Source organism: Molothrus ater, chromosome 15, assembly GCF_012460135.2.
Source record: "Molothrus ater isolate BHLD 08-10-18 breed brown headed cowbird chromosome 15, BPBGC_Mater_1.1, whole genome shotgun sequence".
Lineage (NCBI taxonomy): Eukaryota > Metazoa > Chordata > Aves > Passeriformes > Icteridae > Molothrus > Molothrus ater.
This window is the reverse complement of record NC_050492.2, coordinates 13,243,910-13,270,252: the sequence shown is the minus strand read 5'-3', so window position 1 is coordinate 13,270,252 and position 26,343 is coordinate 13,243,910. Positions and strand designations below refer to the sequence as shown.

Below are 26,343 nucleotides of genomic sequence, written 5' to 3'. Positions count from 1 at the left end.
GGGGGGACCCGGGGCGATGGCGGAGACGGGAGCGGCGATAGGGACAGGAACGGGGATGGGGGTGCGGGCGCTGCCCGCCTCCCCCAACTGGTACAGCAGCCGCTGCAGCGATGTCAGCAGTGACGGCCGCCTCTTCGGCTTCGCGGCGAGGCACCGCGTCTGCCTGCTGGATGTCGCCGCCGCCGCGCCCACGTTTTACGGTACCGGCACAGCCTTCCCTGTGCGGGGGCTGCGGGGTGGGACTGGCACAGCCTTCCCTGACCTCGCACCGTGCAGGGGCTGCGGGGTCTCCCCGCACCGGGAGCCCCGGCAGGGCACGGGGGTTGCGGGGGGCTCGGGGGCTCCGGGCGGTCCTGGGAGGGCTCGGGGGGCTCCGGGCGGCCCTGGGAGGGCTTGGGGGGTTCCGGGCGGTCCTGGGAGGGTTCGGGGGGCTCCGGGCGGTCCTGGCAGGGCTCGGGGGGCTCCGGGCGGCCCTGGGAGGGCTCGGGGGGCTCCGGGCGGTCCTGGCAGGGCTCGGGGGGCTCCGGGCTGCCGTGACGGTCGCTCGCTGTCGCGGCAGGGGAGCTGATCGGGCACACGGACCGGATCTCCGCGTTCGCCTTCTGCCACTGCCCCGGGCACGGCGGACTCTGCGCCAGCAGCTCGGATGATGGAAGCGTCAAAATCTGGGACAGCGGGACGCTGTCGCCGGTGCTGGAGTACAGCCTGCACCAGGTGGGACACGGGACAGGGACTCGCGGGTGTTTCAGGGCTCACACACAAAGCAGGCGAGGCTGCTTAGCCCAAAAGTGAATTTCAGACCCGTTGTGGTTAATCCTGTTTGTGCCCCCGGGCGCTCTTTGTGCGCAGCGCTGTTCGTCACCGTAATGAGCTGCTGCTTCACCCAGCTCGTCTAAAATGATCTCAGCAAATTGTTGTGGCCACAGGATAGAATAAATGTGTATTTAAAGAGTTAGTGCGGCTCAGGAGTGCCCATTAGCAGCTCCATCCATCTTTTAAAGCCTGAAAGAACTGGGGCACCCAAGGACAAACCACAGTGCTGCTCTCAGATGATTTCCTGCCTGTTACTCCGTGTTAGGTGGCAGTAAAACAGCTCTAAACCTCTCCAATGCTCTTTCTTCAGAATCCCATCTCAGCACTGCACTGGTCCCCTCTTGTGAAAGATCTGATTGTGACTGGTGATGAGAAAGGTGTCATTGTTTGTTACTGGCACAACAGAAATGACAGCCAGCAGTTCTTCCCAGAGCCCAGGACAGTGTTCTGCCTCACCTGTTCTCCTCATCATGAAAACCTGGTGGCCATTGGGTAAATGCTCATTATTTAATGTTTTGTTTTCCTTATGTTTTGTTTTCCACTCTTCTTCTGCAAGAATTTAATTGTGTGGTTTTGCTACATGGTTGAAACATAAATTCTGAGAGATCTTGGTGGCTGTTCTTTTAGTTTTGGAGTAAACAAATTAGAAATAACATTTAGATTTGATAAACCTGCAAAAGCAAAGAAATCTGTAAAAGTGTAATGGTCCAGCCTGGCTTCTCTGTAATAGGGTGATAGTAACCCTGGAAAGAGCTTGTAAATCACCTTGGATATTATTCCACAAGCATCCAAGAATCCCTTCATTAATTTAAATCTCTGCTTTCAGCTACAAGGATGGCATGGTGGTGATAATTGATATCAGCAGGAAGAGAGAAGTCGTGCACCGGCTGAGAGGCCACGAGGATGAAATCCATGGTCTGGCCTGGTGCCCTGTGCCTGGGGAGGAAAGGTTACCTGCTTGGCAGGATGAGCTCCAGGGTAGGTGAACATGATTAACAACTTGTGGAGTAATTTTTAGTTCATGTAAATGTCCTTCTAGAGGTCTGAATTTTTTACAGAAGGTTAGTAATTAGCTAAGCAACTGATAAGTTCAACAAAATCTGTTCTGATACAAATCAGTATAATTTTCAGCTCATTTTTTATGAAGCTTTGATTTTTAAAGCATAATAACATGACTTCAATGGTGTTCAGCAGCTCCTTCAGAAGAGGGCAAGGTTCCAAATGGGGAGCTGACACAGGACACAGCCACAAGGAAAGGTTGTTACCTGGCCTCTGGAAGCAAGGATCAAACCATACGAATATGGAGCTGTACCAGAGGCAGGAGTAAGTAAGAGATAAACAATAACAAGGTGTGGAATAACTCCTGAATTGCAGATTGCCTTTGTGTGCTGAAAGCATGGGGAATGTAATTAAAGCTGCAGAATCACAGGACTGCCCTGTTTGTCTAGGTTTGAAAAGACAGGTGTCCTCTAAGGAAGGCAGGAGCCTCGCTTGAAACAGAAAATGCAAAGCCCCTCCCTCCGAATTATAATTTTGAAATTATGGGGCTCTCAGGCAAAGATATGGGAGTAGGAATAACAGCTCTTTGATAGGAAAAAAATAAAAATGCAGTAATACCAAACAACACTGACAGGGTCAGAATAGGACCTGATACCCTGTGGGTCAGGGTGGTGGCACAGTCCCATTAAATGGTGGCTGCAGCCCTCCTGCAGTGACAGGTGTGATTCTTTTGGAGCAGTGATCCTGTACAAGGGGGGAGTTTTGTTCTGAAGGTCCAGGGGTGGTGGAGATGGGCCTGGTCTTCCTCGGAATCCTGTGGGAAAGGCAGGCAGTGATCTTCCAAACCTCAGATTCTGTCCAGGTAGGAATGCTTGGCTCCTCCCCCTGGGCAGAGCTCCTCCCAGTGGGATGATGGAATTTTATCAGCCATGCAGGGACACTCAGTGGCCCATTAACAGAAGATATTTCCCAGAGGGAGGATTGGGTGTGGAAGAGATAAAGAAAACTGCCCAGTTAACAGAGGATAACTGTCCCACCTCTAACAGATGGTGATAGAATACGCACTCAGCCACATGAGTGCATTTGATGCACAATTGATGCAGAGTGCACAATTCTTGCATTTCCACCCTAAGACACTGAGAATTTGCTTGGGTGAGGTGCAGTGATGGCTCCTGGTCCTGCAGGTGTGATGACTCTGAAGCTGCCACCCACCAAGAGGAGAGGAGGGGCCGTGGACCCGGCGGTCAAGGAGCGCATCTGGCTGACGGTGCACTGGCCTGCTGGCCACCCCTCAGACATCCTGTCCAGTGCCTTTGGGTAAGTGGGACACCCAGCAGCAGCTGCAGAGCCTTTTGTTCCTGCTGAAGGAAGTGCTGAGTAGAAAAGACCCCCCCCCTTCTTCCCTCCTTTCCAGTGTTACAGGAGAAAACAGGCCAAGAGTTAGAGTTCAGACTTTGAGAAAGTCACTGTTTGTCCCATAATTTGTCCAATAATCTGAGTATTGACTGCTAATAGCACTAATTGTGGTTTTGCCCATCTACTGGGACGAAATGGAAGTTTTCAGGTGGAGTTTGGGTGTGTGGCTTTTTACAGGTGTCTGCAGAATCTATTACTCCTGTAGACTTGCAGTATATTTGTCATATAGTCTGTATAGACCTGTGTTGTTTTTCTGAAGTGAAAAATTTAAATAAATTTCAATTTTGCAGAGGAGAACTGCTCCTTTGGAATTTGACCCAGCCTGGCAAACGCAAGTGGACTCTTCTGGGATCTTCAGAAGGACAAAACCACTCCCGAATTGTGTTCAATCTCAGCTCTGTGAAGCACCAAGACAGAGAGCTCCTTTTTTCCATTTCAATGGACAGAGATGTAAGAATCATTTAAAAATTAGCATAGGAATGCTTCTACAATGCACTTTGACTGAGTGAGACAAACCCTTCTGGGGCCACGGTTTTTCTCTTGAAATGGGTTTATTTTAGCATTTTATAGCATCACTTCCTACCATTTGTTCTGAGCACAGGTTTTGTTTGTTTCTGTTAGTTTATAAGCTCGGTCTCTTACCATGGTGGAGTGAATGCTTATGACATTCTGGACTTGAATAGTAAGCATTTAATGAAAGGTGTTTTCCTCTATATTTCACTTTTTAAAAGCCTGGTTTTCCTTCTTAAAATCATTTAATTGTAGAAACTAATGCATCTATTTTTTATAGGTCTTTTTTTCAATCTTTGGTCTTTTACAGGCAGCAGAGTGTCTCCTATATTGAAACTTGGAGAGAAACTTAGTAAAATATATTCATTATGTCCATTCCAGTCTTGCAGCTCCTGTAGCCCTGTCTGTGACATGGAATCCATGGGTGCAGATCACATCCTGCCAAGCCTTTGATTCTTCATTTCACTTCTGCTTTGTTTTCCCTTGTCCTGTCAATCACTCTGTATTTAACCATTCCTTGTCCCTCAAATATTCTTCAGGTGAAATGCTGGGATCTGTCCACTCTGGATTGCAGCTGGACCATGCCCTCCCTTGGGGGGTTTGTCTACAGCCTTGCCTTCTCCCCCGTGGACACGGGCTGCCTCGCCATCGGGGTCGGGGACAGCATGATCCGAGTCTGGAATACCCTGTCCATCAACAACACTTATGATGTTAAAACCTTCTGGCAAAGCATAAAGTCCAAGGTTACAGCAGTAAGTGTTGGATTCCTTTCCCCCCCCCGCCCCCTTATCCTTTTCACTCAATTTTTTTCAAGTATATTTTTCTTTCTCTTGCCCTCTGAAGGTTTGTCCCATCTAAAATGACATAAAGCCATGTTGTTCATTTTATACTCAATTCTTTCTGTGTACAATACATTTTAGAATCTGGCAAGAAGTTTTTAGACCTATTTACAATCCTAGAAGCTTGCATTTATATCTAGTGGAAATAAGCTGAAGTCCAGCTGGCTGTTATGTTACTTTTTCACTTTTATCCTCCTACCTTGCTTCACCCATGGTTGCCCTTACTCTGCTAGGAAGTTTGACAGATACAAAAAGCCAATACAACCAACAGAGGTGTCTTCCCTTGGGGTTTAACCACTGGTTGGTCAAAAGCTACTGCCTGGCAAAATAGTTGGCAGCTCTTTCTGTTTTGTAATGCAGCTATCAAATAGCATTTTAATGATTTTACTCCCTTGCATCTTATCCCATCTGGAAGGGGGAAAACCTTTGATACTCAGAGCAGAGTGGTCAAATCAAGAGGCTGTGGTTGGAAGGGTGTGTATAAGGTCCTTGCTCATCAGTTTCAGCATTTTCCTTTTGTTTGTTATTTAGCAATAAAGAGTTTGTAACTTAGGTCATTTTGTGTCTCTTTATATTTTTCTTGCAGTTATCCTGGCATCCAACTAAGGAAGGCTCCTTGGCTTTTGGAACAGATGATGGAAAAGTTGGCATATTTGACACCTTGTCCAGCAGGTGAAAAAGTAGCTTTCAAATTCATTAGTGTCAGATCTGCTGGTGTGTTAACACTCAGGGCTGGTGTGGTCTTTCCTGAGGGATACCTTTGCTGTTAGATGAGTAAGATTAAATGCAAATTAGTCAAACAGGTGGATTTTCAGTACATTTTTCATTTGCATCATGTCTGTGAGCTTCTAAGGTGAACTTGCTTTAAGGAAAACTTGAAATGGCATGACCAGAGATCACCTGTGGGAGGACATCACTGCAGGAAGACTTTACCCAGAAAGGCATTTTCAGGGAAGGAAGAGCAGCAGGGAGGGGAAGGTCACCAGGACCTTCCTGTTTTGTAATTATGTTACAATTCTAGTAGTGTCCTACAGGAGATGTTAAAGAAAGCTTGGTTGAGCCATGGCTTTAGAATGTTAAAGCACCTGGTTTCTCAAGTATGTTGCTTTGATTTTATCTTCTTTTAATTTCCATTTGCTGAAATCTGATTCCCCCTGCTTCCTTATCTCCCTGCCCAGCGCTAAGAACAAGCCACCTCAGATCTCCAGCACTTACCACAAGAAGACAGTGTACACATTAGCCTGGGGTCCTCCCACTCCTCCTCTGATTTCTGGTGAGTCTTCCAGCACCGTGTGACAAAGCAGAATGTCCATGCAGAGCACCCAGATGCCAGGAAGCTGCTATTCCCTCCCTTCTTAGGAGAGGAGCCCCATTTGCTTGGTGGCAATCCTTTGGAGCAGCTAAGAATGTGTTCTGTTTGAGGAATTTTAACAGTTTTAACAGCAAGGCTACAAACTCTGGTCGTTTGTGAATTCTGGTACCTCCAGCAAATAGGTTTGAGTAGTGCCCCACACCTCTGGGCTTGCTTCAGGCTGTTCCAGGCCAGGAACTTCACAGGCTTCCTGCAGCAATTGCATCAAACCAAATACAGGTTCCAGAGTTTCTGCCTTTTGAGCTTTAGCCCTTTTTACACAACTTGGATTTTTTTTTTTCTTTTAAGGACCAAAATTTAAAGGGAATTTTATTGTTTTTGGTGCTATGAATGATCTGTTGGTAGAAATGAGAGCTCCTTTTAGAGGGTTGTACTTGTGAGAATTTCCTGCTGCTGGACCACAGGCAATTGAAGGATCTATATTGCTTTTTGAAATAATGCTTTGATTTATAGTGGGAGAGATTAGTTCTGTGAAGAGTGATGAAGAACAGGGTGTAATTAGCTCTTTTTCTCTGTTGGATAGGAGAAGAAAGCGAACAGCCCTCTGTAACTTTATATAGTTGTGCTGGAGAAGGAATTGTTTTTCAACACAATCCCTGGAAGCTTAATGGAGAAGCAAATGACATCAACAGAGTCATCAGAGACACCAATTCAATCAAAGTGAGTATGAATTTGAGGGGTTTTATGGATTCATAGTAATCACATCAGAGTTTCCATGGCCTTGTAGTTCTAAGTTTCTGATTTTGCCTTTTCGATGTATCTGTAGCAAAAAATTTGAACCCCTCAGTCTCCAGGGATGAAGGTCAGTGACACTGACTCCAACTATTTAAAGAGTTTATATATTTGTGTCTGAAGAGGGTGGCTGGTATTTTTTTCTCCTGGTGTCAAGATGGCACATCTTTTTCTGGCATCAGTTGCTTAGTCTTCTACACTGTGATTTACTTGGGAAAGATAAATGGGGGGTAGGGTTTGGGTTTAAAACTGTGTGTGGCAAAACAAGTTTTTCATTAAAAGCATTCATGATTTTGCAGGAGGCTGTTGCCATTTATACTGCAGCCAGTGCAAGAGTGGCTGGTGATCACTGAGTATCTTCAAGTGTGATCAGTCATTTCTTAGTTGAAAGTATGAAATAAGTGAAGTATGAAATAAGTTGGGCTGGATCTTCTGTTCTTTCAAGTCAGCTGGAGTCAGTCCAGGGGTATTGATTTGTATCAGCTGGGTTTTGGCTTCTTCCTTGAGTTAAGACTCTGGAGGGGTTAAGAGAGTAATGTTAGAGGCATTGAAATGATAATATTTAGGCATCTGAGTTGTAAATTGTAAGTAGCTTTTGTCTGAATTCAAATGAATAGGGATAATTAAATGTAAACTTTGGCTTCTTTTGAAGTGTGAAAGAATTTGCATGCAATGTCTGGTGCTTTCCAAGGAGTGTAAGGATATGAAACATCAATGTCCCACTGGAATCCAGACAAAACTTCAAAATATTTCTCAGAACTAAACAACAATAAAAACCGATCATTGGTTCTTGCATCAGTAATTTCAATCTTAATTGCTCAGGTTTATGTCACTGCTACAAAAGCAGTGGACACTTTCACGACTCTTCATTTTGCAGACTAATTGCAGCTCTGTCCAGTTGCCAGCTTTGCTCTGTGGAATGTATGTGAGAGAGATTTAAGAGGTTTTGGCAATAATTGTGTCTTCTTTCTGCAGCACAAGCTGCCTGCACGGACAGAGGTCAGCTGGAAACCAGATGGCAAACTCCTGGCTCTTGGCAATGAGGATGGGTATGTCCCACTTGTGGGTTCAGGTGCTGTCTGCTGATCTTGACTTCAGTCACTGTGATGAAGCAAAAATACTTTTTGTTGCCCTGGTTTGTCTCTATTCTTTCCCTGCTGATGTATTTGAATAATGATAATATAGAATTCCCTGCTGTTACAGCTGCTCTTGGCATGGAGGATCGTCATTATCACATTAAATTCTATTTCAAGGATCCACTCATGGTAGAAATGCACTTTTGGTGATCAGTGAAAGCAGGGTTTGAGTTAACTCCAGAAAGCACAAACTCAGTTACTCTTAATTCACCTGCTCCAATTCTGCTCGTGCAAGACAACAAAAAAGTCCCATTTTCACCAGCTACTGAAATTCTTACACTGTTGTTCTTATGTTTCAGCTCAATTGAAATATTTCAGGCACCAAACTTGAAGTTGCTCTGCACAATCCAGCAGCATCACAAACTGATCAATGCCATTCGTTGGCACCACGAGCACGGGACCCAGCCAGAGCTGAGTTATTTGATAGCTTCAGGCTCCATCAATGCCACCATTTATGTGCATAATCTGAAGAGTGTTGTAGGTAACAGTTTGCAGATTATATTCCAAATCTTGGCATCTTTTTTTTTTTTGCTTGTTTATTTCTGTTTTGTCTTTCTGGCTGTCCTCAATAATTTTTCTTTCTTCTTTCAGAGAACTCTTCAGAAAATCCTTTGACAATAACGGAGCCTTTTCGAACTCTGGCTGGGCACACAGCTAAAATCACAAGTCTTTCTTGGAGTCCCCACCACGAGGGAAGATTGGTGTCTGCTTGCTATGATGGCACTGCACAGGTATTGTCCAAAGCACCTTAGAATTGTATTTCAATCATCCATTCCACAGCTGATCAAAGAGCAAAACTTGTTTTTGTGAGATAAACTACTGAAGTACTGCAAGTTTACCTTTGCTAACCATCTGCTGGTTCTGGATACCTCATATGCAGATTATGTTGTGATTTGTGAATTGATTTGTAAGTCCTGTCATTAAGGTTTTCACATTAGCATTTTTGGATCCTTAGAAAAGAAAAATGTTGTGCAGTTGTATCAGTGCAAACCTATTTGCATGTTGGTGTTTGAAATACCCCCGCAAAATCCCAAAAGACAAGTTCCTACTTGTGCAAATCATGAGAAAATCAGAGTATTAGGTGCAGAAGTGACTTTGAGTAATTGCATTTCTTTCTTGTTGCCCAGGTGTGGGATGTGATGAAGGAGGAGCCACTCTGCAACTACCGAGGGCACCAGGGCCGCCTGCTGAGTGTGCAGTGGTCCCCAGTGGAGCCAGACTGTGTTTACACAGGAGCTGATGATTTCTCTGTTCACAAATGGCACATCTCCAAGCAGGAGCACACACGGCCTCCTCAGGGTGAGTGTATTCAAACAGAAGAGCTTCCCTGAGGGTGATGTTGGAGCTGAGAATTGGGGAGTTGTCGTGTTGAATTCCAAATCTGCCTCTTCCTCTTCAGGAATAAACTGTATCTGGGTTTAAATTGAGTGTCCTTATTTGGAAACTAAATGTTGATCCTGAGATATGGGCAGTTAATACACTCAATTTTGCACTTTTTAATTTTGCACCTTTTGCACCTAGGCAAAAAGAGTATAGAATTAGAGAAGAAAAGAAGTATACAGCCAAAAGTCAAAGCCAAGAAGAAGAAAAAGCCTGTAGGCAAGAGTCCAGGCAAGCAGGATGCAAATGATGCCATGAATGGAGATGAGAGCATGAAGGAAATGCTGCTGGAGGAAAATGGAGTGTCAGACCATGAAGGAGAAAAAGAAGCTCAGGAGGCAGAGCTGGCTGATAAAGTCTCTGTGACTGGTAATAATCAAATCCTCTTAGTTCAATGTTTCCCAGACTGCTCAGCCCTCAGAGCATCACCAGGTTTTATTTTCATGCAGATTTTGTCATTGTTTGGTTTTATTGAAATTGTCCACTTGAAGGAAAAAGGCTCTAGAATGCCTTTAATAATTTTCTGAACTAGTCTGGGACTTAACTGTCTTTAGATAACAAAATTCTGGCCTCATGGACAGAGTTACTGTATTTGCCTTGAAACAATGTCATTTTTGATCAGCATTGATAAATCTTATAATACTGATGGATTTTCACTGGTGTCTCTTGACACCTCATTTAGTCTTCTGACAGTTCTCTGTTTTCTTGATATTTCCTTTCCCTAAAATGCTGTTAAATTCTATGGCAAAGCAAAGCTTGGTTTCTGCCTTATTTCAAAACTAATGTAACAGAATGTGAATATGTGAATTATTCTGTGTGCATTCATTGCTTTTCCTTTTCTTTAATCACAGTGTCCAGGGATACATCTTCATCTGCATGTGACTATTCTTCATTCAGCTTGCCAAAGCCTTCTGTGACCCAGAAAGCTGCTCCTGTGAAAAAGGATCCACCTAAAGAGAAATCAAGTCAGTATGTTTCAGGGATTTTTAACAGTCCTGTACCAAGGCAGAGTTCCCCATTCTGGACTTGTTTGACTGCAGCTTCCCTTCCTAATGTGACACCAGATTAATGCCAGAGAAAGAAAAGGGTCCTTCTGGAATAATTTGAGGGGTTCTGCTGGAACTGCAGCAGCAGTGTCTAAAATTGTCTGATTTTTCAGCTCCTGATGCCTCTCTGAAGAAGAGGAAGCCTCGTTCTATTCTGCCCTTCAGCACATTAATGGATCACAGATCAAAAGAAGAATTGCATCAGGACTGCTTGAGGCTGGCTGCATGCCTGAAAACTAAAGGTATCAGTATAAAATTCAAAATACTTAAAGGGTAGGTGCTCTCAAAATCAAGTGTTCAGGGACTTGACTTCAACCACAGCACATTTTTAAAAATCATCACCTTTATCAAAGGGAATGACTTGGTGTGATATCAAACTTAGATCTGAGTGTTGACCAGCAAATTATTAAATCTACTGTACAGGAAAGAAAGTAGAAGACAGAATTATTTGCCAGCATTTGAGTGCTACAGTGACTTAGCACGTTCCTGTTCCCAGCTTTGTGTTAAATCCTAAATATTCATTCTTCTTATCTGGTTTAGATACTAATGAAGATGTGTCCCCTGACCTCAAGGATTGCATCCACCTGGGGCTGTTCACAGACAGGGATTCTCTGCACAAGATGATTGATATGGAAGGTAAGTGGCATAAAGAATATGTCCACTGTAACTGGTATATTCAAGTAGAAAACAAATTGGGAAAAATGCTTGAGTTTTCTTTCCTGTGGATTACAGTCTAGGATTAAGAATGAAGCTCTGTGAGAAGAATATACATCTTTTTCCCAGATAATTTTACATCTTTCAGATGCAAACCTGCCTTATCTTGAGCTTGAATGATTTCCCTTTTGCCAAGCTATTTTTCTGTGACAAATGATGCTGTTGCCCTCATCCTGATGGGAAATGTGTTTGCTTCCAACAGGAAAGCACCACTTGGAGAATGGGCATGCAGAGCTCTTCCAGCAGCTCATGCTGTGGAAAGGAGACATGAAGGGTGTCCTCCAGGCAGCTGCTGAGAGGGGGCAGCTCACAGACCAGCTGGTAGCCATGGCACCCATGGGTAGGTTTGCTCTAGCACCACATGAACTGCTGGGATTGGCTGCCAAAGGTCCCCTCATTCTGGTGGTTCTGGACAGAAACTCAGGAATTAGTCCTTTGTGATATGATTAGCAGTCCTTACAGCTTGCTGCTGGTTTAAATGTGCTTTTAAGTTACTTTACTGGCAGTGAATATTCAAGCCTTAGTTTTACCCTGCTTCATTGACTTGTGTTAGGATGGTTAAGAAATAGAAGCTAACCTGAGGCAGAGAGGTACATATTGAGAAACCCAGTGATGGTACCACCCAGGAATTCTTCCAGTCATAAAACTGCCTCCAATGGTGTTGCCTTCTCTTTTGCAGTTGGATACCAGGCCTGGGTTTGGACAGTGGAAGCCTTTGCCAAGCAGCTGTGTTTTCAGGAGCAATATGTGAAGGCTGCCTCCCATCTCCTGTCCATCCATAAAGTCTATGAGGCTATTGAGCTCCTGAAAGTGAACAATTTTTACAGGTTGCTGTATATTTATGTTTAGCACTTTATCTGGGTTTTTTTTGTGGGGTAGATTGAGCATTTTGGTTCACTCTTTGCACACAGATTAACTTTTCTGTCTGGTTTCCCTTGTGTGCATTAGGGAAGCAATTGTAATGGCCAAGGCCAGGCTGAGACCAGAAGATCCAGTTCTGAAGGAGCTCTACACCAGCTGGGCAGCTCTGCTGGAGAAAGATGGCCATTATTCCATGGCTGCCAAATGGTCAGTGCTACTGGGGGGAAGACAGAATTGGTTCCATGCCCCAAACAAAGAAGGTTCTTGGTTTTGTATCAGTTGAAATCTGTTAACTGGTCTGGTCGTTGGTTGTCTGAGGTGCTTTCTGAGCCTGATCTCACAAAATTTCCTCTCATGTAGGTGGGAAGAGGAGCTCCAGAGAGCAGTTTAGAGCAGAAAGTCTAAATGGCATATTGCAATAAAGCCATCTCTTTCCACTGGAAGTTTTTGAAAATGAGTTTAGCAAGACTAAGATTAGGTTGTCTACAAAAAGGCTGTGTGAGATTTCCAACCTTTCCACTGGAAACATGCAGTGCAGCAGTTCATCTTGATTTTCTTGAAGCCTTAGCTAATACCCTGGTCATTGGGGTATCCTGCTCCAGCTGGAGTGTTTTAACTCTGTGACTACCAAAATTACTAACACCTCTTGAAATCTTTTGGCTGGAGTAGTGTCCTCTGCTTGATGCTGATTTCAGTTCTGGCATTTTTTGGGTCTCTCACTTGTGAAAGGATTTGAATGAAACCCAGAGAAATGCAGTAGGGACAAACAGCTGTATATAACCCTTGTCTCCTGAATCTGTTTAGTTTTACTGCTCATCCAAGCCATGTGTGGCATGCAGACCACCAGAGATTTCAGTCCACACTTTTAGGCTGTGTGACTTCCCCTTTGTGGCTTTGCATCAGATTCTTCACCATATGTCTGTAGTAAACTTTGATAAGAAAAAGTGATGAGAGCTTTGAGAACCTGTGGAAAATCCAGGGTCATCTTCATTTGTATATTTGTGCTACTGTGTTACAATACAACTTAAAAACTATTTTAGTACCAATCAACTTGTTTTGCTCTTATCTTTTTCAGTTATTTGGGAGCTTCCTCACCCTATGATGCAGTTAAAGTGTTGTCAAAAAAGGGGGATGTGGCATCTCTTAAAACTGCTGCTGAGCTTGCTCTGATATCTGGGGAGGAGGAGTTGTCAGCAACTTTGTCTTTGAGATGTGCCCAAGACCTGCTGTTATCCAGGAACTGGGTGGGAGCTCAGGAAGTCCTTCAGCAGCATAAAACTTTATTTGTGAGTCTGGTCCTTTCCTTTCCACCTTCTTCAGTGTTGTCTCTCTACAGATTAACATAACTTGGCACCAGTTCTCATTTTTTAATAGTCTGCAGTTGGTCCTTTGGGCTGGTTTTGCCTCAAAATATTTTTCTAGGAGTATATTGGAATGGCCCTATGGAATGCTCATGGTGAGGAGGCATGTAGACTCTGTGCTTGCTGTTGTATGGGAGGTTGTAGAGAAAAGTGGGATTCTTGTAATACTGATCATGAAAAGGAAGAAGTGAAGTATTTGCTATTTATATTAAAGGAACAAATGAGCCAACTGCAAGTCCAGCTGCTGGAGGCTTAGATTTGAAATTTGAAATGTTTTTGTGGACTGAGAAGCAGGTGGCTACCTTGGCTTGAGGTTTCCTTCTGACTTCCCTTAGGCTCTGTCACCAAGAAGCTGCTACCAGATATGATGTTCTGAAGTCACTCTACCTGCTGTGGTCAGCAAGGGATTGTTTTTATGGTTGCAACAGCTCAGTGCTTTTTTTTTCCCTCCTTGTTAAAGGGACAGAGACTGGTTTTCTGCCTGAATGAGCTGCTCTGCAGCTGCCTCAGTGAGAGGAATCCCTGTGAGAGAAAGAGCCCTGTGCCCCCCTGTTACCACAGCTGGGAGCTGAACAGAGAGGCCCCATTTCTGGACATGGTGACACAAGTGTGGCAGAACGTGCTGGGCATGGACACCACTGAAAAAGCAACCTGTGCACAGGAGCAGCTTGGCAGGATTGAGCATCCTCCTTCAACCAGCAACGCACACCCAAAGCAGGTAAATGGATTTTGATCTGTGCAGGCACAAATCCTTACTTGGGGATGGGCAGTAAACCCAGCCACTGTGTGGTGTTGCAGCAGCCATTCCCAGGGAACTGATGTCTGCACCCTGCTGCAGGATGGGGTTTTAGTCTGGGAGAGGGATGATCAGCTGCTGGGACAGCTTTGTGTAGCACCAGTTTGTTTCTGTGCAGGGTAAGAGCTGACGTAGCTCTGAGGGGTTAGAATCAGCACTGAGGTCACTGAGATGTGCTGGATGGAAGTGACTGACAGAACTGAGTAGTCTCAGCAGTGATTCTGTTAGGGGAGGAAGGGCTGCTTGTTGTCAAATTAGTTTGCAAGGTCTCTCCATAGGCTGGTGCTCCTGCAGCTCTTCTCTGTGACCACAGTGAGTCACTGCTCCCCCTTCTCATCTGTTTGCTAAGACACAGGCAAGCACAGTGGCTGATTTTACAGCTCCAGGTGATGTAGAAATGCTCTATCACCTGCATGAAGGAGACTGTAAATTGCATTGTCACTAAAATTGCTTTTGGTCAAGTCATGTGCTTCTGGGCTCTTCTACAATTGTCATAAGTTCACACTTTGCAGTAAAACTGTTAACTGTGCTCTCTGGTGCTTCCTTTAGGTGCTTTTCCATATCTCTCATGACCTGGCCCTTGCAGCCCTGAGCTGTCACTTGGGTATGTGGGATGAGGCAGTGAAAAGTATTCTTGGGGCTGTGACTCGCAGTTTTGATGCTGGGAATTTCACTCTGATGCAGGAGATTTGCAGTATCATCCTTCCTGAGGGTGAGTCTCTCCTTGTGTCTCTTCTGGCACTGACAGGGCTCTTTCCTACCAGCACAGCTGTGTCCATTTATGTTCCAAAATAATGTTTGGAAGCAGCAAGACATAGGCATATCTGTGGAAACTTGTGGAATTTGGCTAGTGCAAAGGCCACTGGGCAATGAAAATGCCTGACTGTGGAAGGAAGCTCAGCTGTGTCACCTGGTGGGAGTGATGTAGGAAACTGAGTGAATTCTCTTCTGTGAGGGAGATATTGGAATGCTGTGTTCATTTCATAGCAACACATACTTCAACTTGTCCTCTATTCTTTGTAGGTTATGCAGTGCATTTATGTTGTGGCTTGTGATTATGTGACTCTTGTGTTTTGCAGCTTGAGACCAAGGAAGTTTGCTGGAGCTGATGAGAGCATTTTATCTAGAACAGAGTAATTTGTTCACAAAGATGCCAAAGATGTTTTTACTTTCATAGTTTGTGCACTGCTCTGCCAGCATCTGAGTAGATCCCTGATTTGGGTTTCCAGGCTTTCCTGGTTCATTTACCAGATCATTGCCTTTGGAAAGTTCCATGAACTATTTGTAATCCTTTTCTCATTATTAGGCTGTGATGACCTGAGAGACAAACTGGACAGCACAAATTCTCAGAGCATGGATGCCTGCAAGAGTCTGGAGGGCTTTGTGGCTTACAGACAGCTCTATGACCTGTGGTGGAACTCACCCAAAGACCCCCTTGGCCTGCAGAAGGCTGTGTTGGGTCCCAGTGAGCAGACAGCTCTTGAGAAGAGCTGTGTTTCAGGTGACCCAGCCCCTGAGGATATGGTTCAGCCTGCAGCTGAGATGGGTGAAAACCTCTGCAGTACAACTGAAGTTTCCAAGTGTGAGACACAGAGTGACTCAAGAACTGATTCAGTTGATGTGGCAGACAGACAGTCAGCACTGAAGGGTTGCCAAGTGCTCCTTTCAGAAGAGATGGCTGCCTTGCAGAACACCCAGAGGGACATAGCTGAGGTCCAGGAGACTTTAGCAGAGATGATCCGCCAGCATCAGCAGCAGAGGAACAATCTCCAGGAAAACACAAATGGAAACAGCCAGGGAAGCAACCTGGAACAGAGTTCAGAGACTGAATCAGACAAACCATGCTCTGACAGCAACCAGATGAATTGGTAAGACTCAGCACAGGAATGAGTGTGTTGAAAAGTTGCTTTTTTGTGTGTTTGTGCAGGAAATTCCTTGCTTTGCCTAGACTGCCTCTAATCTCCAGCCCATCACCCAGGAACACTTGAATACACAGCTCAGAAATCTTGCATTTCCCCTGGGCTGAACCACCCCATGCATAAGCTCAGTGCAGCTGAGCAGTTTTGTGATGCCTGAGGTGTTGTTACAGTGAATAAACAGGGTAGCTTGAAAAAGGGAGGATAACGAAAAGGCTGAGCATGATCTAATAGTTCTGGTTTTTTGTTGAACATTGGTTTGGGACTTTGGCAAGAATGAGGTAGAGCATAAAACAGTCAACCAGTTCTCTCCTGTGCTCCTTGTCCAGGAGGGAGGCTGCACAGTCACCTAACAAAAGAGTTACTCATGACACCTGCTCTTCTCTTGACAGCAAAGATGAAGCAAAGCAACCAGTTACACTCCCTGAGCTCACAAAGCAGCTTCTGAAAGCAAAGCAGAAATTAGCTGAATTCCCAGACAATTTAAAGGTAAGTTTTCAGAAGAGCCATTGCAGTTCTGAAAAAAGTCATTCTGTAAGGGCAGCATTATCACAGAATCCCTTTCACACAGAAAGGAACAGTGACATTCCTTGTGATCCTGTGGCAGTTTTGAGAGAGAACTGACACATGGCAGCAGGGTGGTGTTTTTCTTTCAATTATTATTTTCCCCATGCAATTGGAAACCAAGGATAAAACTTCTGTGGGGGGAACTCAATGAGATATCCTGTATGGATCATCCCATGCATTTTAAGAATAATCCCTTGCTACTCATGTATGAAAAGAATTTATAAACAGTGAAATCAAAAATTTAAACTATAAAATAGCCTATATAGATTAGGAACTGTAGAAAGTATACATAACACATTCAAAAACATGTAACCATGGTGATTGAGCAAGAGAGGGCAAACCTGGATAAATGTGAAGAGAAAATGCATCTGACTCCTGGCTGACTGTTCTGAAAAGGCTACAATGCAGTGTCTTTAGAGAGCTGCCTGATTATGTTGAACTCTGTAATATAAACTGTAGACATCACCTTGTGGTCCTTTTTTTGCAGGTCTTCCCATTCCCTGACGTGCTGGAGTGCTGCCTGGTGCTCCTTCACCTGGGATCCCAGTGTCCTCCTAAGCTGCAGGAACAGGCTCTGGCTCTCCTGAGGAAACACAGTGGTGCTGGTGTTTACAAAAAGGCTGGCAGGAGATTCTTGACATGACATTTGAGACCAAAGTGTCTTCCTTGAGCTGCCTCCAGCTACTGAACACTAAGGCTGCTCTTTCTTCAAGTGAAGGCTTCTTTTGATGGCTGTGGCTGTTACTGATACAAAATGTCAGGTTTATACACATCCACTTTTGCTCATCCACTGATACTTATTTAAGGAGACTGTTAGAAAACTGAAAAGCAGTAGTGAACTGTAATAACTGATTTTTGTATAGTTTTTTTTTATTTGTTGGACACTATGCTATTGAAAGCTCTTGCAGTTTATATGCAAGAGAAAGTTTTGAGCAGCTGTGTAGTCTTTCAGCAGAGGAGGAAGAGCTGCCCTCAGGAAAATCAATGGTTTCTGTAAGCAAACTGACCCTTAGGCCAGTATTGTTCTTAAAAGCTTTGTGAGTTTATTTTCTCTCCTTTAAATAAAGTCTTCTATCACCATGAATTGGTATTTAATTTGATGTATAGAAATAAGTTCTCTAGAATGGTGCTATTCTAGAAAGTACCAAAACCAGTCTTGGATTTTGCACTCTTGAACATGCAGTATTTTGACCAGTCTTACAGCTTACTTAAAGGCTTTGTCTGTCTTGTTAGAAAAAGTAACTTCTATGAAGAGCACAAGGGTGCATAAGCCTTAGTGAACACAGCATCTGTCTTAGTCATTTTTAGAAGCAAGGTTTTTTAAATGCAGCAAAAAAAGTTGATGGGGAAAGTGTGCATCATGAATGGAGAAAGTTTCAAGGACAGTAAAGATCACTGTTTAAGAATTAAAACGAGGAGTGATGGATTTTTAGATCAAAAGCTGTTCCAGATTCTTCCAGCCAAAATGCAAACTTAATCCTGACAGATTTCCTGCTTCAAGCTGAGTAAAGCCTCAGAACAACTTTAAGAGCAGCAGGTGAAAGCCAGGGGTTAGACTGAAACAAGATCACTGATTAAACACATCTACAGAGGAAGTGTTGCCACCAATTTCAATTTGCTAAATTCCTTACAAAGCACCTGAAAACCAGGCGGGGGAGCCAGTGCTTCACCAAACTGCCTTCTGCACTCAGAGCCACTGGAGTTTAGATGAACAGAAAACTTCACACACAAGTCTGTCCTTTTAAGTGGCCACTCTGCAGCGTAGGAATACTGCACCAGAGTGAGCTGTGCTGAGAGAGCAGCAGGGAGAGAACCAGCTCTGCCAGAGCTCTTCAGCTCAGCTCTCCTCAGCTACTGTACAAGAAGCTCCAAAGACATTTCACTAAATGGTAAAGGAAACAAACTTCAGCATCTTCAGGCATGTATCTCCCAAATTCAGATTCCAAAGCCTCAACTGTGGCAATTCTAGTGCTTGATGGAAAATCCAAAACAAAGCCTGGTTTAAAAAAATTTATTTTACAAAAAATAAAAACTAGTCTTTACAAACATTTCAAATACCAGCTCTAAACCTCAACTCTTTAATATTGGATTAAGCTTGTTCAAAATGCCAGACAAAGTCTTAAAAATTTTTAAGTTTGAGATGTCCAAAAGGGTTTGTTCTTTTAAGAAATGTCATTACAGAGCTGTTAAAAAAATACTATAGAATGTTTTTCAAAGTCAGAATCCCAAGTTCTTCATCCTCTTAACTACTTTTCAGGCGTTTATAATGAAAAAGACCCAGAAACTCAGGAAAAAAAACAGAAACTCTGTTTTACCTGTTAAGCACATTGTAAAATTAGGGGCTGGAGAAGCAGGGGGGAGAAGAGGAACAAATATTTGTCCATGCTGACCTAGTTGTGTTGCATGAGATGAATAAAACTTGTAGGTTTAAGTCAAAGAAAACTGAAGTCATAGTATTGGTCCAATCCCCTGTCAAAGGTGAACTTTTGGGCCTCTGAATGTATTTCCAGAACAGTTCCTTAATACCCATAAGAACAAAGCTGAGGCTTAGCATGGGTCAAAGCAGAGAATTAGAAACTAAGGACTGCTGATCAAATCAGCTCCATTAATCTCCATTCCCTCTGTTGTTAAAGCAAATCTCTGAATATTTTTAGCTGCAAGGATCATTTTTAATGTCATCTGTTCCCAAACCTCTGCAGTGATCAAAGGGAGCAATTTCCAGAGACAGATAAAATAAGCCACACATGAGGTGAAGCTGTCACCCTCACAACATGCAGAAGTTTTAAAATAAGCTTTATAAAACACAAATTGCAAATTTGCGTGGGTGTCTGTGTCCATTTTCACTGCATTTCCCAACCCTCAGCTCTACCCAATATTCTACAGGTAAATCTTCCTTGCAGATTCTGTACAGTAAAAAGAGGAAAAAACCAGAGGTATACACAGTAGATTCTGTCCTTTGCCCTTGGTATTAAAAATATAGCAAACCACAAATGCTGGCATTAGGAAATCAGTCAACTCTTCTGGGTTTCAAAGGAAAATGCAGCTCTTCAGCAAAACTGCAAGGCTTGGTGCAGCCTGTGTACTGGAGATGCTTTTTGTTTGAGACACTGTTTAGGGAAAATGGTTGAGGACAGCAGCTGCCAAAATGGTAAACATGTTCTGCTGAGGGGCACCGCTCATCACGGCTGCATGTTGTTGATAATGGCCAAAATGCTCATTTTCTCTTGGGCTGAGTCCACATCTTCATTTTGTTTCTGAGCCACTCCTGTGCCAAGGCCATACAGTCGTCCACAATACTTTGCATCATCAATTGTATCCTCAAAAAACAACTGCAGATTAAAAAAACAAAAAGAGAGAAACAGGTATTATTTAATTGTGCCTCTAAATCAGAAAACATCCAGTGTTAATTAACAGCTCATTTGAAATCAGCCACCTCCAAGATGGAGTGTACAAATTCAAATAAGCAATGAAAGGAGAGTAAACAGAACAAGTCTGTGCCAATATCATCCTGATAGTGTGAAGTGTGATGGCCACAAGGCTCAAAAATCCCAAACCAAAACAAACAACACGTTATCCATGTTGACATTTATGGACAGAAAGTGGAGAAGCAAGAACACTGCAGTACCTCTTTCATTCTGAAAAATGCCATTCCTGTGAGGAGAGAGTCTGATCCTGCCTGGTGTTGTCGTCCAATTCGCTGCAAATCCAGCTGGTCTGCCACTTCCTGAAGGCCACCCTGCAAAGAGAAGAGATTTTATTTTGGAAGATTCATCTCTTGCCAAAATTGCCACATTTCTCCAAAACACGAGGGCAAACAGGGTATGATGAACCAATGCAGATCTCAACAGTACCCACCCTCCAGCTGTGAGTGAAACCCAGTGGGAAATGGTGTTCAAGAGTGCACAAATAACTCTCCTCAAATTTAGGTGCCTTCTTTGTCTGTTGCAAATACTTGAAATAACTGTGGGTACATTCATAGGTTACACAAGCTGGGCCTTTCCCTCCCTTTACTCAAGGGTGTGATTCAGTAGATAAATTACCTTTCAACCCTCTTACCAGTTAAGCCATGGAGTATTTCATGTAAAAGAAATACCCTTGCATGGGAAACATAAATATGCTGAATTATAATTAGCCTCTGATAAACAAACCAGAAGGCTGTGGCAATGTCCCCTTTATAATAAACACATTGGTAAGTCTGAAACTGGGGAGGGCAGGATCCATTAGACACAAACTGTGTCTCAGGTGCTTCTGTGTCACTACTTTTATACACATTCCCATTTTAACACGATATATGCAGCAGTTCTGCCACTTGTATTCCTGTACATGCACAGTGTTGATACTCATCACCTGCTTGCTGGGGAGATAAAAGTACCTTGAGGTTTTTGCAGCTCTTCATTAAGTACTTCACATCATAGATAGATGGGAAGAAAAGGTTTAAGATATGGAAAAATTCATGTTCCTCTTCTGGTAACCTGGAGTCTGTCAACAACTTCACCATGTAGCCAAAGTCATAACCACTGAAAACAAAACCATAGAGAAAACCAGGTAAGCAGGCAGTACCTAAAACCCAAGGTACTGCACCTCCTTTTTCAACAGAATTTTACTTGCTGTGCGTTTCAAGCCTTAACATTTTGTGACATTCAAAAAACTCTAGATCTCAGCCAGAACTCATCCTGATTTTCTATGTCAATGCAGAACTTTGGGATGCTCCCCAAGTGCCCTCACTAGCCTTTTGTGGAGCAGCTAAGCCATTGGGAAGAATACACATTTCTTCCCAACTGTGTATATTTCTGTAGCTAAGGGCAATACAGAAAAGAAACCCTGCAAGTATCTGTTGAGACAGAAGGAGGTGATGGCAAGTCCTTTCATTTCTGATACCATGTTGGACCAGAGGCTTCCTGATCAAGTTGGTTGAGATGCTACAAGAAAGATATCTTAACCACACAGGTGGAAGTTCAGAGCACCACCAACATTGTAAGGAAGAAGAAACAAAATTCTCTACAATGCATTTACTAAGTGCAGAAATCACATTTCAACTTCTTCAAGAGGGAGAATGTAACAGCAAAAGGATTCACAGGCAGTCAGAAAGTCAGACCATGAAGTGTCCTTACTTCTTAAACTTGGCCTTCATATCCTGAAGCTTATTTTAAGAACTGCAGGACTGATAATTTCTCTCCTTAATATCTGTCAATCTCCATGGAAAATGCAGAGAATTAAGAAGGGTCAGTGAGCATCCTGGACCCACCTGTGGAAGGACAGCCATTTCACACTGTCACTGAGGACAACCCCCGACGTCATGAGCAACTCAGCAAAGTGCAGGGTGTCAATCCCTTCCTCTTCATGCTTCTGGAACTGCAGCCCAGAGCTGGCAAGGAGGTCTATGGAATCCTGAGAGTACATGTCTTCCCTGAAGGAAAAAGAAAAAGCAAGTTTGCACTCAGGGTGCTGCCAAGACAAGCTCATTTTAGAAAAATTCTCCCCACACTATGTCAAGAATCGGACTAAGCAGTAGGAAGGATACTTCTGGGTTCCAGTTTGTCCCTCTAGAAAATTCAAACTGGCTCAGTTTCAATACCCCTACTGCAGCCTCCTACAGCTGTAACAAGCTATTCTGTGATCGTAACTAGTCAACACTTCCATTGCTTGTGCAAATTCCAAAGATTCCAGCTCCATAACTGACTGTTTTGAACAATGTCCCTTCTGCAAGGCGAAGGGAAGCACCACAGATGAAGCCCAGAGGAAAGGGGAGTTCCCCCAAACAGGAAGATGTGCAGCTCTAAAGCACTGACCATCATTCCTGTCTACATTTTTCCTTTTCACTCCACAGCATGCACCACCTTATCAGCACCTCCACTTCCATCTCTGGGAGTACACAGAATTGCATCATCCTTGACTCAGGAAGCAGGACAAGAATGATGTGCTTGGTGGAGAGCTGAGCAGGAACCTGACTTCTTTACTGGTTTGTGTCCTTTGAGGGGGAGGAAACACATAGAGCCAAGTTCTACCAATATGATAACTCATTTAAATGAAGTGATCACACAGCAAAAACCACTTCACTCTGATTTCAATAACTGTAAGAGGCTCACAAATTTATGGAGTAAATAGTGCAACTTTTGGGGTCAAGAACTGGGTGATCTGCACATAGTAGCTACAAATTCTTGTAATGCCTTCCAACAACAGTTTCATAAAAATAGATTGATTTCCTCTACATATGTGGTTTTGCCAGATAAACCCTTTCTTTATTTCCAGACAGCTCTAGTGGCAATTATGCTGAGTTGATCTTTATAATTACAGGGGAAGGGATAATGAAACTTGTTTCAGCTGCAACCCAGGATATTACAGTATGGAGGAGACAAGAACTGCCACACTCCATTTAACAAGATTCATTCTCCTGAACAGATGTGATGATTACACCAACATGCTTTTAGATCCCAGCTTATACTTAAGCATGGATTTGTAAAGAAGTCTTTTTCTTTTTGATGAGACCAGCACATCCATTTATTTTTAGCAGAAAGAGATGGAGTTTTACAAATATATATATATATATATATATATATATATATATATATATATATATATATATGAAGTTTCAAACATTGGTCCAGAATAAAAAGGCACACAAAATTATGAAGAGAAAATGTAATAAGGATAGAATTTTAGAATTCTAAATTTTAGAACTTAGACTCTGACCTCCAGATACACTGTTAACTCCTGGCACTCCAAAATAGGTTCCCACTAGTCAGTACTAGAATCTGGATCCTTATTGCTCAGAAGCAGCCAGCAATGATGAGCACATGGACACCAGTATTTGCCAAAGGAAAGCATCACCCCAGCAGAAGGAACAGGAAATTAATGCCAAGCCCAAAGACTCACGTGAGGTTGAATTTGAAGTTGAACTGCCAGGTGTTAATGCCAGAAGGATATTCCCCCTTCTCATTTGTGAAAGTCAGGCCCAGCTGGATGATTTTCAGCAGGTCGACGTTGCAGCGCAGGAGCTGGTACTGATAATCGATGGAGCTGCGGAATTCACCGATCGGCCTCACCACCACGCCCGGGAACTCCGTGTCCTGGCACACAGGGAAAACTGAGCTTCACCTTGGGTTCTGCCAGGAGTCATCATTAGCACTCTGTTAGGACAGCCCAGACAGTGAAAACCTTCACTGCTTCTGAGGAACACTCAGTGCCTACTTTAACAAAAACTACGGTCAGACAAACGCACCTCAGCAACAGCAGCCGACTGTTAGATGAAAAATCATCTTTTGGATGAAAAACTTCCTACTCAGGCAGAGACTGTGTGCTGTCACCAAATTGCTGAACACAAAACTGCCACACTGCTTCTACCCTCAGATTGGGTCACTGAGCTTCTACCGACTACACACAAAATCTTTCACAACAAACCCAGTGCTGTGCACCTGACACAATCTCTCCCTTGCCCAAGAGGTTTATCTGTCTACTCTTACAGCACAGTCACCCAAACAAATCCTAAGAACACTTTCAGTGAGACTGAAAAGAAGCAAAAAGTTCATTTCTCATTGACAAACGTTAACAAAAAAATCATATTCACTTCCACAGCTGAATTTGACACCAAAATCCCACACACTCTGCAAAGGCACCTGTCTTTTGCCACACTCTTAATGAGGACTCCTCAAAACTTGAGGTTCAGTGTTCCTAAGCAAAGCTGGCAGAACTTACAGTATCACAGCTAAAAGCAGTTCTTTATCTAACACACTGGGGTGCTGCCAAGCAGATTCAGACTTGTAAGAGCAGGAGGAGATTCCTCCCACCTGGGGGAGAGTATGCTCTTCTTAAATAAAGCGTTCTGAACATATTGTCTTATCTACAGCCAGAATATTTTTCTTCCCTAAGAATCAACATCTGCCCTAATTAGACAGGAGGCAGCCCAGCTGGCTAGCAGTCACTTGCAGGCCTTTTGACCTCCAGAGCCATGGCATCCTCTATAATCAAATGGAGAAAAACAATCAAAGGATTTAAACCCAATTGTGACTTGTTTCATTTTCCTGTTGCACAAACTAATACACTATGAATAGCTAAATACCAAATAAATTCAGGTTTTTAAGTTGGTCTCCCTCCTCCCCTTCTTTCAATCAATCCATACTCACCACTGCTTGTATTAAATTCTGGAAAGCTACCAACAGCTTTTTATTTTTTCACTTCTTCTAGTTCAGTTTGACTGGGGGTAGGGAGAAATCATTTCTCACCCAAGAATCAACTTATCCACAACCCCAAAAAATCCCTTGACTAAGGGAATTAGGTCAAGTATAAAACATTTACCATGGCAATGTAGCTGTAACTCAGGACAATCTCCCGAATTTTCCTCATCTCTTCCTCCAGGTTGTTGGCCCATACTTCACAGATAACCTGGCTGTTCTCTGCAAGGGCTGCTGGCATCTTGCAGGGACCAGAAAAAAGGCAGCTGATGCTGAACTCAAATGACCGTGCAGGATCACAAGCTGTGCAATCTTATCAGTGTGCTGCATTAAAGAGATAAATAATATATTTTAAGTGAAGGAAGAGTGACATGTGAAAAATGCTCTGTAGGAGTCAGTCACTTCCATTTTCACCTTGAAATAACCCATTTAAAGTTTACACCAAATTTTCTTGCTTTATCACTTTCTGTAAACATGCTGAATGAAATCTAGAGCATCTTTTCACAATATAAGAGCAGATGCACAACCAACAGTCCAGTTATTTATGTAAAGAATCATTATCCCTATCTTCCTTTTCCTGGCATAAGCTTTGACACTTTGGGCACAAGATGTACAGGCATTGAATCCTCATCTGTAACCCTCAACTATTTCTCCATCCCTGGAAGTGTTCAGGGCCAGGCTGGATGGAGCTCTGAGCTGGTCTAGTGGAAGGTGTCCCTGCCCACAGCAGGGGGGTGGAATGAGATGATCTTGAAGGTCCTCTCCAATCCAAACCCCTCTGTGATTCTGTGATGAAGACAATTGCTTAAACACAATAACAGAATGCATTTGAAAGAACACTCATTGGCAGGAGGTTTATGGGTATGAATATCTAAAGGAGGGTGCCAAGAAGATGGAGCCAGGCTCATCTTGGTGATGCCAGGACAAGAGACAATGGGCAGAGAGTGATGCACAGGAAGTTTCTCTTGAACATGAAGAACATGAGCAACAACTGTGCAGGGACTGGACACGGGAACAGGCTGCCCAGAGAGGTTTTGGAGTCTGCCTCAATGGAGATATTCCAGAACTGTCTGGACTCAATCCTGTGCCACACGCTCTGGGGTGGCCCTGCTTGGGCAGGGAGGTTGGACCAGTGACCCACTGAGGTGATCCCTTCTAACCCACTCTGGGATTCTGTCCTCTGATGTAACTGGGGCCACACTGCAGCGGGTGTTTCACTGGCACACCGGCAGTGTCAGCAGTGTCACAGCCCGGCTGAGCCCCCGGCCGGAGCCCCTTTCCCGCAGTAACACCGGCGAACCGCTCCCAGGCGTCTGCAGGAGGGCTCCGCCTCAGCCGGGCCGGGCCCTGTGCCACAGTTACCGGGAGCGCACCGCCACAGCCCAGCCCGGCCCGGGGGCACCTCAGGGCCCCCTCACAGCCCGTGGGCGGCCGGACGCGGCTCACCGCGGCCGAGGAACGGGAGGGCCGCTGTCCGCGCCGCCTCCCCCTTAACCCCAGCGGTAGCCCTGCACCCTCAGTGCCCGTCCCGCTGCCGGTGGCGCTGCCTGCCTGCCCGCCCGCCCCGCTCCCCGGTACCTCCCGGCAGCCGCGGCCGGGACGCGCCGCTCTCGCCCCGCGCAGCCGCGATAACTCCGAGTGGCCCCCGCCTCGAGGGGCGGCGCTTCCGGGTCTCGCGCCGCTTTGCCTCTCGCGAGAGAGAACGAGACATGGCGGA

At 44.2% G+C, this 26,343-nt stretch overlaps 2 protein-coding genes across 3 annotated transcripts; one reads left to right on the top strand and one right to left on the bottom strand.

Moving 5' to 3' along the window:
- Window positions 1-6: 6 nt before the first annotated feature.
- Window positions 7-17,542, top strand: GEMIN5 (gem nuclear organelle associated protein 5). Of its 2 annotated transcripts, none has more exons than XM_036391778.1 (28): window positions 7-200; window positions 560-714; window positions 1,124-1,305; window positions 1,640-1,791; window positions 2,008-2,136; window positions 2,997-3,129; window positions 3,519-3,678; window positions 4,278-4,490; window positions 5,164-5,249; window positions 5,756-5,850; window positions 6,473-6,609; window positions 7,657-7,730; window positions 8,117-8,298; window positions 8,409-8,548; window positions 8,945-9,116; window positions 9,339-9,566; window positions 10,049-10,162; window positions 10,357-10,485; window positions 10,784-10,879; window positions 11,160-11,297; window positions 11,637-11,784; window positions 11,906-12,025; window positions 12,894-13,104; window positions 13,640-13,897; window positions 14,525-14,687; window positions 15,282-15,843; window positions 16,284-16,380; window positions 16,946-17,542. In XM_036391778.1, exons 1-28 carry the CDS (start codon window positions 17-19, stop codon window positions 17,099-17,101), a joined length of 4,614 nt encoding a protein of 1,537 aa, XP_036247671.1. In that variant the 5' UTR covers window positions 7-16; the 3' UTR covers window positions 17,102-17,542. The 2 variants fall into 2 exon arrangements, with proteins under 2 accessions (XP_036247671.1, XP_036247670.1); XM_036391777.1 differs by having other exon boundaries at window positions 2,005-2,136.
- A 911-nt stretch (window positions 17,543-18,453) lies between these two features.
- CNOT8 (CCR4-NOT transcription complex subunit 8) lies at window positions 18,454-26,285 on the bottom strand. The gene is made up of 7 exons (XM_036392014.1): window positions 26,205-26,285; window positions 24,751-24,950; window positions 23,332-23,525; window positions 21,704-21,865; window positions 20,831-20,975; window positions 20,084-20,194; window positions 18,454-19,787 (listed from the first exon to the last, which is right to left on the bottom strand). The coding sequence occupies exons 2-7, from the start codon at window positions 24,865-24,867 to the stop codon at window positions 19,638-19,640; spliced, it is 879 nt and encodes a 292-aa protein (XP_036247907.1). The 5' UTR covers window positions 24,868-24,950; window positions 26,205-26,285; the 3' UTR covers window positions 18,454-19,637.
- Window positions 26,286-26,343: the final 58 nt, after the last annotated feature.